The sequence below is a fragment of the Sorex fumeus genome, unplaced genomic scaffold (assembly GCF_029834395.1).
Source record: "Sorex fumeus unplaced genomic scaffold, SorFum_2.1 ptg000072l, whole genome shotgun sequence".
NCBI classification, from domain to species: Eukaryota; Metazoa; Chordata; class Mammalia; order Eulipotyphla; family Soricidae; genus Sorex; species Sorex fumeus.
Window position 1 is genome coordinate 12,015,741 of NW_026606129.1, and position 13,689 is coordinate 12,029,429.

General features: G+C 62.4%; 1 protein-coding gene across 1 annotated transcript in view; it reads left to right on the top strand.

Annotated features, from left to right (window-relative positions):
* NUP210 (nucleoporin 210) overlaps positions 1–9,171 on the top strand; it is a 64,802-nt gene extending 55,631 nt beyond the window's left edge. The window contains exons 31-40 of the mRNA XM_056129724.1: positions 588–763; positions 1,417–1,637; positions 2,837–2,973; positions 3,979–4,102; positions 5,342–5,488; positions 5,683–5,933; positions 6,411–6,627; positions 7,366–7,461; positions 7,534–7,617; positions 8,033–9,171. Of these exons, the coding sequence (XP_055985699.1) occupies positions 588–763; positions 1,417–1,637; positions 2,837–2,973; positions 3,979–4,102; positions 5,342–5,488; positions 5,683–5,933; positions 6,411–6,627; positions 7,366–7,461; positions 7,534–7,617; positions 8,033–8,133 (1,554 nt within the window). The 3' untranslated portion in view covers positions 8,134–9,171. The remainder of the gene's footprint in view (positions 1–587; positions 764–1,416; positions 1,638–2,836; positions 2,974–3,978; positions 4,103–5,341; positions 5,489–5,682; positions 5,934–6,410; positions 6,628–7,365; positions 7,462–7,533; positions 7,618–8,032) is intronic.
* Positions 9,172–13,689: the final 4,518 nt, after the last annotated feature.

A 13,689-nucleotide genomic window follows, 5' to 3' on the forward strand; every position in this document is an offset into this window, starting at 1 on the left:
GAGCTGGTGGCCTTCTGTGTCCAGGAGACCCGCATGTGACACCAGCCCCTCTTCCTCTCCACAGTAGGCGCCGTGCCTGGGGGGCTGGGGGGCGCCATCTTCCTGTCTAGGAAGGGTGTATATGGAGTCGGCCGAGGCTACACCCTTTTTAAGGGGGCTGCACCCAACGGTGCTTGGGGCTCCTCCTACACAGTGCTCGGAGGCCCCTCCGGGCAGTGCTCAGGAACCATGAGGGTCTGGGGATCGAGCCTGGGGCTCCCACATGCAGCACCTGCACTCGGGGCCTTTCAGTGTCTCTCGCCACCAAGGCTGATCTTTGTGGAACTCGGGTCCCTGCAGCCCTGATGCCAGCCATGCCCGCCCTCCCCCGTCACCGCTGCCCCGGTGCCTCCCAGCAGGGAGATGTCTGTGTGTGAATGACGCTCTGCTCCCCCGAGGGACTGGGCACAGGCCAGGGACACTAGCGAGCCCTTCCTCTTCCCAGCTCTCCTGAGCCAGGCCAGCCTCTTGCCCTTTCCGAGAGCATCCCCTCCTCGGGAGGGCTTGGGGGAACACACCTGCCACCATCCTGTCCCTGTGCCCCCTAGGTGTCCCCCGTTTCTTACCTGAGGATCTCCATGAGCCCCGCCCTGCACACCCCCAACAAGGACGCCCTGACAGCCCTGCCTCTGGGAATGACCGTGACCTTCACTGTCCACTTCCATGACAACTCGGGAGACGTTTTCCATGCGCACAACTCTGTCCTCAACTTCGCCACCAACAGGTAGGGGTGGACGGCACGTCCTTTTCCCTGGCGGCATCTCAGGGCACAGACAGGAAGTGGGCCCAGGGGACATGAAACTCCAGGCTGGGGGTTGGTGGAAGGCTAGACAGTCCGTGTCAGGGTTTTTGTGCCCTATGGGAGCTGGACCAGGGGAGGAGAGAACATGGGCATTGTCCTGGCCCTGGCGCCCCTGCATGGATCAGACCGTAGAGCAGAAAGGGTCGGCCGGCAGGGTAGAGGCCCGCTGAGTGCCATGGCTGCTGGCCACCGAGACAGACAGAACCAGGAGGTGGGCATCTGCTGAGCGTGAGGGCCAGCGGTACCCCCCGCACCCTGAACAATAGCAGCTTTCCCGGGACTCCTGAGAAAGGCTCATCCGGCAGCCATGGTGCCCGCCGCTGTCCCCGGGGAGCAGGGGCTCGGGGGCTCCCCTGAGACCAGGCACCTTCTTCTGACTCCCCCAAGACTGGGCATCCCCCTTCTCCTGGCTCCCCTGACACCGGCCTCTCTCCCCCCACCTCTCCTGACACCGCCCCAACCCCCCCACACCGGCTCCCCTGACACCAGGTCCCCCTACCACTGGCTCCCCTGACACCGGGCCCCTCCTTCCATCTCCCCTGACACCGGGCCCCCCTCCTCCTCCTGGCCCGCAGGGACGAGTTTGTGCAGATCGGAAAAGGCTCAACGAACCACACCTGCGTGGTGCGTGCCGTCAGCGTGGGCCTCACCCTGCTCAGCGCCTGGGATGCCGAGCACGCCGGCCTCTCCGACTTCGTGCCGCTGCCCGTTGTCCAGGCCATCTCCCCCCAGCTGTCCGGCACGGTGGTGGTGGGAGACGTCCTCTGTCTGTCCGCCACCCTGCTCAGTCCCGAAGGTGAGCCCCACTCCAGCCCCCCCCCCCGCCCCGGGCCTGCCTGCTGCCTTTCTGGGCGGGCGAACTCCGCCCGCCGGCCACTTGACTGAGAGCGATCGCCGAGGACACAGCCCCACCTGTCCTTCACACAGGAGCTTGCCAGCCCTGCGTTGGGTAGAGTTCTGGAACTTTCTGCCTTATATCTAGACTGGCTCGGTAGCCACTGGCAGTCTGCTTTGTGGAACATGGCAAACGCAGCTGAGAAATAGAACGCTAGGTTTTCTTTTCGTTTCTTCTTGTTTTGGGGCCACACCCGGCGATGCTCAGGGATCACTCCTTGCGGGACTCTGGGAACCATATTGGGTGCCGGGGATTGAACCTGGGTCAACCATGTGTAAGGCAAATGCCCCACCCACTGTACTATCACACCAGCCCCGAGCATTTGATTTTATTTAATTTTGTGGCTTCCATGCTGGCAAACATGTTTCTAGAACCAATGGGAAACGTTGACCCTCTGGCCACATAAGAACCCCAAGAAACCCAGGGGTCCAGCCTGGGTGTGTGGACATGGCTGTTTCGCGATGGCTACCTGGGGCCCCAGCCTTGCAGTGTGGCCTGTGAGTTGTTCTAAATAGTCATCGTGGCCAGGAGAAAGGGACCTTGTTCCTGCTCTAGAAGGAGGCTTAGGTGGAGGTGAGTGTTGGGGAGTTCGGCGATTCCCACGCACTGTCTACAGTTACTGTTTGGGTTTCGGTTTGTTTTTGTTTCTTTTCCAAATGGGCCCCTTAATTGTTTGTTCACATAGTTAAATTCATTTTGAAAGGAGGTTATGCGCTGACTGTGAAGAAGAGCAGATGTCATCTGCCATAATAGGAAACGGTTGTCGGGTTCTCGATTGCACACGTGTGATGTGTTTGACTCTCAGTGGAGAGAGACGCTCGGGTGACAGCTCAGAGCGGGACTGCTGCCTGGTTACAGGGATGGACAGGCAGATGCTCTGGGGCCGAGGGCCCGGGACCCGGGAGGGGCCCTGAGACTGTGTTGGGGCTCAGGGGTACCGTGTGCAGGAGGGGATGGGGCAGCTGTGGCCGCAGAGCTGGCCTCTCTCCTCGGTGCCCTCTGCGACACTGGAGGCCAAGCTGCAGCAGGACCGTGCCCAGCGGGCGAGGGTGTCAGCCCTGGACAGGAGGCTGACCTGACAGCGGGGCTCCCTCCACCAGGCCTCCCAGGGACCTGGAGCTCCTCCGCCAGCAACATCCTCCACGTGGACCCCAAGACAGGTGTGGCCGTGGCTCGGGATACAGGACCTGTGACCGTCCACTACGAGGTCACCGGGCACCTGAGGACATACAAGGAGGTGAGGCTTTGGGTCTCGGGGGACCCCGCGCAGCCGAGACTTCGGTGTCAGTCACTGAGTGCCTCAGCTTTGAGAAAGAGGCGTCTGGCTGGGCCCCTCCGGATCTCTGCTCTGGGACCCGCCTCCCTGCATTCTGGGGCTCCCTGCTGCGCCTCCACAGGCTCTCCACCGGCAGGAAGGGCCCGGAGGGCTTTTCCCAGGGTGGTAGCTGTGGGTGGTCAGGCCACCAAGTGACGTCACCAGCAAAATGGAGCCTCCCCTGGCTCATCACCTTCCAGTCTTTCTGGGGGCGAGCAAGACTGCGCCCCCACCCTGCCCCGCTCAGTGAGTCCGTGTGTCCGATCTGGCCTCAGCTAAGAGCTTATTTGCGCTCCGGCGGCTCTGTCCTTTAGTTCTGCAAGCCAGTGGCCAGAGGGACGCCTGTGTCCCTGGAAGCTGCTTGGTCTGGGCAGGACCCGAGGGGCGGCGCAGGGGCTGCCTCTCCTCACCAGGTCTTGGGCTGTGTTGGGTTCTGGGGGTCTATGCCGCTGAGACTGAGTGATTGGGCGGGGCTGCCGGGTTTCAAGCCTCACCTGGCTGCTGAGATGAGACACGGTGTCCCCGTTCTCCGAGCTATGACATGGGTGGTTTGAAGGGAGCCATTGGAGTCGTCGCCGGGGGTAGTCCGAGATCCTGTGCCTGGTGCAGTCAGAGCCAGGACGGGGTGTGGGTCCAGGTGCCCAGCCAGGAGACCCAGGGTGCACCCTCGGTGAGCCCCCGTGGGTGGGCAGAGGCAAGGCGTGAGCTGGGGAGGAGTCATCAGAGCACAGAGACCGTTTGGGTGTGGGATGAGGCGGCATGAAGGGATGTTGGGGAGGTGGGGGTGCGGCAGTGACCGGGGCAGGGGGTACAGGGTGGGAAGGAGCAGGGGACAACAGGATTGGCTCTCAGACAGGAGGGAGGTGGGCTTGGGCACTGTGGATCCCAGGCCACGTGTGGAGATGGCGTCTGTCTCCCCCTCCCCAGATTGTGGTCAGCGCCCCCCAGAGGATCCTGGCGCATCGCGCCCGCCCTGGCCAGTCCAGTGCCCAGGACGTGGTGTTCTCCAGAGTGGCCGTCACCCTGGGTGACAGGAGCTCCAACCTGCGAGGTGCGGTGAGCAGCGGTGTGGGGCCGGGGGGCTGCACCCCCATCTCACAACAGACGCCGGACTCACCTGCTCCTTCTGGCTCTTGGGGCGATTGAGTCTCCGGCGAGCCTGGCACCCAGAAATGCCACGGTGGGGCTGGAGAGATAGCACAGTGGGTAGGGCATTTGCCTTGCATGCAGCCAGCCCGGGTTCGATTCCCAGCATCCCATATGGTCCCCTGAGCACTGCCAGGGGTAATTCCTGAGTGCAGAGCCAGGAGTAATCCCTGTGCATAGCCAAGTATGACCCAAAAAGGAAAAAAAAATGCCACGGCAGGTTCTGCAGGGGCATATAAGGAGGCTCTGGGCCACGCCAATGGCTCTGGTGCCTGGAGTCACCGCTCCTGAGGCGACACATTCCAGCACTGTCCCAAGAGCTTTGGGCAGCAGCTGCCAAACATCGACTCTCCGACCCAGGATGTGCTTTTTGTTTTTATTTTGGTGGGAAAGGGACACAACTGGTGGTGCTCAGGACTTACTCCTGGCTCTGTGCTCAGGGATCACTCCTGGAGGGCACAGGGACCATATTGGGTGCCGGGGGTTGAACCCAGGTCAGCCGCATGCAAAGCAAACGCCCTCCCTGCTGTGCTATGGCTCTGGTCCCGAGCAGGACAGGGCAGTACTGTTTCGCTTTTGTTTGGGCGACACCCCGGCAATGCTCGGGCTGACCCCTGGCTCTGCTCAGGGATCACACTTGGCAGTGCTCAGGGGCCAGGTGTGGCCTCCCAGGCTGTTCTTGAGATCCCTGAGCAGCTGGGGGCACAGTGCCATCGGGGAGCCAGACCCCTCCTCCGGCCTCCCTGTAGCTGCTGAAATGAGGGACCATTGCCCTCCTGGAAGGCTGGACCTACCTATCCTGGCCACTCCCCCGGTGTCAGGAAGGGGCAGTGGATCACTGTGGGCAGGGCCACCTGGGGTACTCAGGCATGACCTAAGTTTGTGGCCAGAAGCAGCGCCTGGTTCTCATTGAACCTGGCCGCCCTCTGGGGTGGAGGGGGAGGACTGCCTTTGAAAAATGTTGGGGGGAACTACACCCAACAGTGCTCAGGGCTACCTCCTGACTGCGCACTCAGGAATTGCTCCCGGTGGGCTCTGGCGACCTTATGGGATGCCAGGGACCGACCCTGGGCCAACTGCACGCCAGGCCCCTCCCTGCTGTCCTCTCACTCCGGCCCATGCCTTGACCCTGGCTTGTCTCTAGGTGAGTGCTCCCCCGCCCAGCTGGAGGAGATCGAGGCCCTGCGCCCCGAGTCCCTCATCAGCTGCCAGCTCCAGTTCCAGCAGGACGACTTCGACTTCCCAGCTCAGGATGTCGTCACAGCCGAGCCCAGCTTTGACACGTCTCTGGGTGAGTTTGCAGGGGTGAGGGGTGGGGGGCTGGGAGCGGGGCACTTTGCTGGAGTGTGTTTGGCTCCCAGCACCCTCGGTCCAGCAGGGGAGGGTCCCTGCCTTGGCCCCTGGGGGCTGTGGAGGAGGAGGGTTGCCTGGCCGGGGCCCGGGGAGGCGTGGGCAGCCAGGCAGACAGCCCGTCTGTCCCCGCAGGCCAGTACCTGTGCTCGGTGACCATGCGCAGGCTGACTGACAAGCAGCTGAAGCAGCTCAGCATGAAGAAGGCGGCACTGGTGGCCACCGCCTCACTCGTGGGCCGCCACTTGCAGGCGGAGCAGGTGGGCACCTCGGTGCCCTTCAGCCCCGGCCTCTACGCCGACCAGACCGAGATCCTCCTGAGCAATCACTACAGCAGCGCCGAGGTCAAGGTCTTCGGAGCCGCCGAGATCCTGGAGGGCCTGGAGGCGAGTGTGCGGGAAGGCCTGGGGTTGTGGGGGGGACTGGGACCCTTGCCAAGTCAGAGCAACTGTGACAAGGTCACCGAGCACAGCCATGGGCAGCCCGCCGCAGCCCCCAGTCTGCCTCTCCAGGATGGAAGAGAGGGAGAAGCCACAAGTTGTCCACGCACGCCGGGCACGCGCCCGCTCCTGCTGGCCACGGGCTCCTCCACATCCCATGCTGGGGCCCTGCATTCCCTGCCTGTCGGGTCGGGTGAGGGGGCTTGTGGCTCCGTGGGGCTTGTGGTTGGGGAGGGTGTACGGCCACCTGGGGGCATTGGGCACAGCTGCATGGGCCGCTCTCCGGGCTCCTGGCACTCTGTCCTTTTCTCCAGGCACCGAGGGCCGTCCTCTGCCCGGGAGGCAGTACTCAGAGGCTCCAGCAGGGAGGAGGACGTGAGGAGCACGGTGCGGTGCTCATCCACCTCCTGACCTCTGCCCTAGGTTAAATCCGGGTCCCCGGCTGTGCTGGCCTTCGCGAAGGAGAAGTCCCTGGGGCTGCCCAGCTTCATCACCTACACCATCGGGGTCTCGGACCCGGCCGCCGGCAGCCAGGGGCCTCTGTCCACCGCCCTGACCTTCTTCAGCCCCACCACGAACCAGGCCATCAGTATCCCCGTCACCGTGGCCTTCCTGATGGACCGCCGAGGCTCTGGGCCCCGTGAGTGATGGGGCAGGGCCACAGCTGGGCACAGGGGGATGTGTGGGTGGACAGTGGGGCCAGGTGTGTGCTCCTGCTCCTCAAGGCTCCCAGCCCTCAGGCCGCTGTCCCTGCTCTTCCCACCGCCAATGCCCCAGAGAGCTGGTCGGTCGGCACCATCCCTCCCCGTCGAACCCCCAGTTGGGGTCCCCCATAGAACAGGGGGATGAAAACCGCACCCATGACACCTCTCCATCGCCTCCCTGGCACGCGCATGGCTCTGCTCACTGGCCGTGTGCGTGCCCCGGGCCTGCCCGCCCCTCCCTTCAAGCGAGTTGACGTCTGTGTGTGGGCAGAGGGACCAAGGGCCCCACGCCTCCCTCTAACACAGTGCCTAGAACTGACTCAGGAGTGAAGGGACAAATCCGGGATGTGGCTCAGCGGGGTGGGGACACACCAGGGGTCCGCTATGATCCGGTGGAGGCCCCATTCTAGTCTGAAGGAGGAGGAGGAGGACGTGGAGGGGCCGACAGGGGCCAGTCTCTGAGGCAGTCTGTCTGGGGTACTCCAGGGAGTCCCCCTTCTTCCTGTTGAACAGGGGTGCAGAAAGGGCCTTGCTAAGGGCTGGGGGCCGGCCAGGCAGGAGGAGCCTTCCACCCTCGAGTGTTTCTTTGCTGGGGCTGGGTCACCTGTGGGGGTTCAGGGCTGCTGAAGGGTCAGCGCTGGGCCCCAGGGTGACTATGGTGTTCCCGTGGACAGACGGATCCAGCCTCTTCCAGCACTTCCTGGACTCCTACCAGGTCATGTTCTTCACGCTCTTTGCCCTGCTGGCCGGGACGGCCGTCATGATCATAGGTGAGCCGGCACCCCGGGGCCCCCCTCTCGCAGGCTCTCCGGCCCCTTTCTAACCACCCCTTCTTCCTGCAGCCTACCACACCATCTGTGCACCCCGGGAGCACTCCTCGCCCGCGACCCTGGCACCCCGCTCCAGCCCGCAGCACAGCCCCCACTGTGAGTAGCGGCCCTGCCGGTTCTGGGTCCAGCCCCCCAGCCCCCCCCCGGCCCCCGAGTCCTGCAGATCCGGCTTCATGGCCCCGGTTGGGGATTGGGGGCCGGGGGTAGACTCACAGAGTAGCCGTGTTCTGGGGAACTGGCTCTGCTGCCTTTTTGGCCTTGCAGTGGGCACTCCCCTTCCTGGGCTCTAGCCCCAGGGTCTCGAGGGTTCCCCCATGCCCACTCCCAGATGCCCGGCCCCTCAGAGCCTTTGTGCCCCCACAGTAGCGGCCCCTTTGTGCCATCAGGGATGTCACCAGTGAGCTATGTGCCCCAGCCCCTGCTCCCCCATCTGCGGGTATCAACCAGTCACCCCCTGATGGCGGCAGTGGGCGCGGTGGAGCCTGACGTCCCCTTCTCCTGCCCCATCCAGATGCAGCTGCCTTGTCGCCGACTTCTTTCAACGCGCTGCCCCCAGTGCGCAGAACCAGCCCACCCTCAGGGCTCTGGAGCCCAGCCTATACCTCCCACTAGGGCCATCCTGCTGGGCACAGCCTGGAGCACACTCACTGGGCCACGCCCATCTGGGGCCACGCCCACCCGGGGCCATGCCCACCGGGCCCGAGGGACACGCCTTCCCAGGGACACGCCCACCAGAGGGTACCTGTCCTGGTCCCCCAACCTGCCTGGAGCTCTGGGCTCACCTGTTGCTTCGCTTGAGCTTGGAGAAAAGCCTCGAAGCCCGTCTTGTACTTTTCCTTTTTCTTTACTTGGGCCCCAAGCTGAGATGCCCGGGCTCATGCTTGGCGGTTCAGGAGTCTGGGCGAGAGGTGCGTGTGTGTCCCTCTGCCGGCCCCCCAGAGCCTGCCGCAGCTCTGGGGAGACCGCGTCCGAAGGCCTGCGGTGATCTCAGGGAAAGGACTTCTTCCTTCCTTACCGTTTCTGTGAGGTTCTCTTCCCCGCGGAAACTTTTCTTTCCCCCTCGCCTAGCTTCTGCTTGAAAAACGAAGGGAGCGCACAGATGGGGGGTGTCTCAGGGAAGCCGCCCGGTACCCCCGTGCACACGGCACACCACGCAGGAAACTTGGGTCCCAGCTGTGGCTCCATCTGACTTGACTGTAGCTCTGCCGGGCCAGGCCCCGGCCTGGGTCGCCCACCTCCTGGCAGCACAGGATGTCCAGTGCAGGGGACAGGTGGCTCGAGCTCATCCTTCCCGCCGTGTCCGCACACAGAGCCTGGAGCTCCCATGTTCCTCCTCTCTGTGCCACCTCAGCACATCTGAGCCTCACACCCCACCCCACCCCCGACCCCCCGGCCCTCCCACTGCCAGGGCCAGGAGCCCACTGCCCTCAGGAAGAGCCGGAGGCGCAGCCCAAGCGTCTCCCGGCTTGGTGGGACTCTGAGCCTCAGCTGTGAATCCCCGTCAGATCCTGGGCATGGGACAGGCTGTGTGTGTGTTTTCGGCAGCTCAGGACAGGAAGAATTGTGCCTAGTGTATTACTTGAGCTCAGACTGACAACGTGGATGTAAATAAGTGCGTTTCTACTTGGTTTATTTAATAAAGCTCCGTTTAATTTCTTACGAGGCGTGTGGTTGCTACTGGCGCCACAGCATCCCCTGGGCCACGACACTGCTCCCAGCCATGCAGGGCTGGTCAGCTCCACAGTCCGAGGCCTCCTGCCCGGTACTGACCAGCCGGCCACACAGCTGGCAGCTGTGGGCTGTCCCCCTACACATGGGCACCCATTCTCAGGCACCTGGACCCACACCGACGGCAGCTTCCTTGCCTGGTCACCTTCATCCCAATCCTCCACCTGTCCAGGTGTTCATGCCCTCTGGGCTAGCCCTCAACTGCTCCTTCACGGGCACATTCCAGGGCATCCTGCAAAGGCCCAGACTCCTGGAGGCCCCCAGAATTTAGAGAAACTCGGGGCCCCCAGGGTGCCTGCTGGGCTGACACACCTTGTCCCCGACATGGCACTGGCCCTGAGCAGCAGAGCCACCCTGCGGCTCCCAGCTCCTGCAGTGAGGACACTGCCCCCCATGCCCCAGTGAAGAGAGTCAGGGGGGTGGCCACCACAGTGACTGGTCCGGTGCCTACTGCTCCCAGACCCCTGCCCTGCGAGTCTTTCCCCAGGGTGGAAAATGGGGTGGGGACCTTTCCCAGTAAGGGACCTGAAAGCCATGAGCCCTTCCATGGTTGGTGCAGTGCCACGCCAGCCACTGTCACTACTGAGTGGCAGGGGCCTGTGAGGGGCCCGCTAGGGACAGAGCACTGGCTGCCAGCATGGTGGCATGAGAGACAGATGAGTGGGAAGGAGGGAGTCTCCCGTCTCCTGGGCCCGATGGTCTGGGGACAAACGTCTTTCTCACGGTGGCAGAGCAGGAACCAGGGCTGGCAGGGCTGGGACCCCAGGGTGTCACCTGCACGTCACGTGACAAGGTGAGTGACCAGGGTCAGGTGTATGAGCCTGGCTCCTGGGAAGCTGGGTGACCAGTTTGGGGTTTTGAAGGTCAACAAGGTTCCTGGGAGGGCTGAAGAATCGAGGTCAAGAGGTCGCGTCTGCCCCATCCTCTCTTGTTGATGCGTGTCAACTCATTAGCCAAGAGGCTCTCACAGACCTTGTTGGAGCGAGTAAGAACTGAGAACGGGGGAAACTGAGGCCCGGTGATGGCAGGGACCAGCCCAGAGTTGGGCCTGATAGCACCCCATGTCCCTGCTATCCAGCATGGCCGGGACAGCCGTGGGGACACCGGGAAGGGCCTTGAGCGTCCAGCGCAGATTCGTTCTCCAGGACCGAGGGTAGAGCCGCAATGTTAGCACGGAGCGAAGCGAATTACCTCAGCCGAAAGGGTGAGAAGAGGGGAGCCAAGAAAGCGCCGAGCAGGCCGGATCGTCTGTTACTTGGTTCCTGTTTTATGTTGTATGTAATTAGCGAATCCGATTCTGTGGAGGATTTCATTAGTGGCCTCATCAGGTGACTGCCCGCTGTGGGGGAGTATTTACTGAAAGCAAATATAGACTATTTACAAGCAGCCAGGAAGTGGGGTCTGAAGGCCGGGTGTTCCCCGCTCAGGCACCGAGCTCCTTGGGGACATGGGGGACAGCGGAGCTCAGCACACAGGCCCCGGGGCCGAGGTACCTGCCATCCAGGGCCCTGGGGTGCTCCGTCACCTCCTGGGTCTCGGTGCCCGTCTGCCCCTGCCACTGTCGTGCTGAGCAAGCAGGATGAGCTCCCAGTGTGTCCGCTGCACGGGATGAGCAAGTATTGGGTGTTCAATACATATTTCTTTTTTTTTGGCTGGAGTGATAGCACAGCGGTAGGGCGTTTGCCTTGCACGCAGCCGGCCCGGCCGAGCCGGGTTCGATTCCTCCGCCCCTCTTGGAGAGCCCGGCAAGCTACCGAGAGTACTTCACCCGCCTGGCAAAGCATGGCAAGCTATCCGTAATATATTCAATATGCCAAACACAGTAACAAGGTCTCAAATACGGAGACATTACTGGGCCCGCTCGAGCAAATCGATGAACAATGGGAGGACAGTGTTTGTTGTTTTTTTGGGGGTCACACCCAGCGATGCTCAGGGGTTTCTCTTGGCTCTGCACTCAGGAATCACTCCTGGCGGAGCATGGGGGATCCTATGGGATGCTGAGGACCGAACCCGGGTCAGCCGTGTGCAAGGCAAACGCCTCTCCACTGTGCTATCTCTCTGGCCCCTCAATACATAGTTCTTGCTTTCCCTCGGTGCCCTGGGCCGTCACCCTCAGTCTCGGAGGCCAGGAAAGCCCCTCTGCAGAAGACGTCTGACAGATTCTCGGAGCCTCAAGCGCCAGGCCCTGGGCTGTGACTGCAAACAACACATCATCATCACCATCATTATTACAGATTCTCTGTAGCACTGTAGCACCGTCCTCCTGTTGTTCATCAATGCAGCATGGGCATGTAAAGGCCTTCCGTGGGAACAAAACTCGTGTTTGAACATTGTTTAACAATGCACCACCTGAGGCGGGGAGAGCCCGGTCCTCCCACCCCGCTGTCCCACACCTGGGGCCCCTGCAGAGGCAGCAAATCGCTCCCCACCACGCAGGACCCAGCCTTCCCGGAGCCCCTGCCAATCAGCCGGGTTGGCTGAGTCCCGCCATCCTCCCCCAGATCCGCTAGGCCCCTCGAGACAGCAAGGAACTGCTTTTAGCCCACCCAGAATCAAAGATGGGAAACTGTCTACTCTCTCCTTGGCAACTGGGGTTGGACCTGGATGGTGCAGGGCAGGGCGGCGGCTCTGTGCTGCTGCCCAGGCAAGGGTGATTCCCTTCCAGAAGTGTCTTGTGGGCAGCTCAGAGGCGGAGAGAGGCAGCCTGGCAGCCCAGAGGCAGAGGGCTGGAGGGCAGGGGGAGGCGGCGCTTGGCACAAGGTGCAGGAGCTGCATGAGGTGCAGGAACTGCACAAGGCGCAGGAGCTGCATGAGGTGCAGGAACTGCACAAGGTGCAGGAGTAGACATGACCCATTCGACATTTCCTGCTCGCCCGTGGGAGGGTTCGGGGACTGGGGTGCCTGCAGGGGGACCGAGCCAGGGCTGCTGCCTGGGGCCCGGCTGTTGGAGGCAGGTTCGTGTTGGTTGCCAAGAGAACAGCGTTGTTCCCTGAGCCAGCAAAGTCGCTTCGCTGTTATGCGGGCCCTGCTTATCCCTGTATTTATCTATTTACCCGCCAAAGGTTTATTAGCTCCTGTTAATTTCTGGCAGCGTCCCCCGGCCTGGCTGGTGCTGAGCCATGAGTCAGGAAGCTTCGTCGTGGAGGGGCAGAAGGAACTCACAGAGCACTTTCCACAGGACACCTGGGCTGGGGGGGGGGGGGGGCAAGTTTGCAGCAAAGTCTCCCAGCTTCACGGGGATGGCGAAGCGCAGGGGAGGAAGTGCTGGGGTTTGAAAAGCTCCTGGGTCCCCAAACTCAGGGATGGTGGGAGGCGCTGATGTGAGATCCCCGTCTCCCCACTCGGCACTAGCCGTTGGGCTGAGCACATTTGTCCGAGCCGGGGCAGTCACAGAGATGTCCAGAAGGCCGGTTTATCCCTCTGCCTGAGATGCTTTTCAAACCTTCTCCCGTCTTAAATGACAAAACAGACATAAAACCCACTCGCTGCCATCCCTCCTCAGCCCCGATTCCGAGCAGGTTATTTACCATGATGGTGAAAGCCCGTCTTTTTGACTGAGTCATATCCTAAAAGCCTCAGCAAGGGTCCATCCTCATCCTCGTTTAGCCCCTGAAATGCCAACTCTGCGCCCCTCCCTGTGCATCAGGAACTGTGTCGAGTGGGAAGGTGCCAGCCTCAGAGGCAGTCCTGGGGGCTTCCTTCAGGAGCCAAGCAGATGCCCCACCTCTGCCTGTGGGCAACGGGGAGCCGGTGTGGGAGACCCAGAAGCTTCGTCATCGTCAATGGTACCACAGCTGATGTCGCTGCTGTGGGCTGTGTGGCTGTTTGAACTTGGCACTAGAGACAGACCCACAACCAGTGTGCTGGGGAAGGCCAGTGTCCCGGACCCCCCAACCTGTGCAGAAGCTCACGGCCACCCCTGAGAAACCCTGGTAGCTCCAGACCTCTACCTCGGAGGGGATTCCTGCTGCCCCATCCATGGGGCTCCCCTGTGGTTCACCTTCCCCACCCCCGACCTTCAGGGTCACCCCAGCCAGGCCCCGCTCGATCCTCCCCCAGAACAGGTTCTCACCCTGACAAACTTTCCCAGCTCAGAGGGGACAAGCCCGAGTGGAAGGTTCACACGGGGTATCAGTCAAGTGTCCCTGCACCCTGTGTGTGCCTGGCCCAGGACTCAAATACTCGCCTCCTCTCCAGTGCTCACCATGCCTTGGGGAGTTGGAAAAGACAGTCACCTCTGGGATAAAAGAGAGGATGGTTACCCTCCGTCTGTGCCACTGGAGCCATGTTGGAGTGGCCCACAGAGCAAGCAAATAGCAACAGCGGGCAAGGTGCAGGCTGGGAGGCCCAAGGTGCAGGAACTGCACAAGGCGCAGGAGCTGCATGAGGTGCAGGAACTGCATGAGGCGCAGGAACTGCACGAGGCACCGCTTGCAGGCA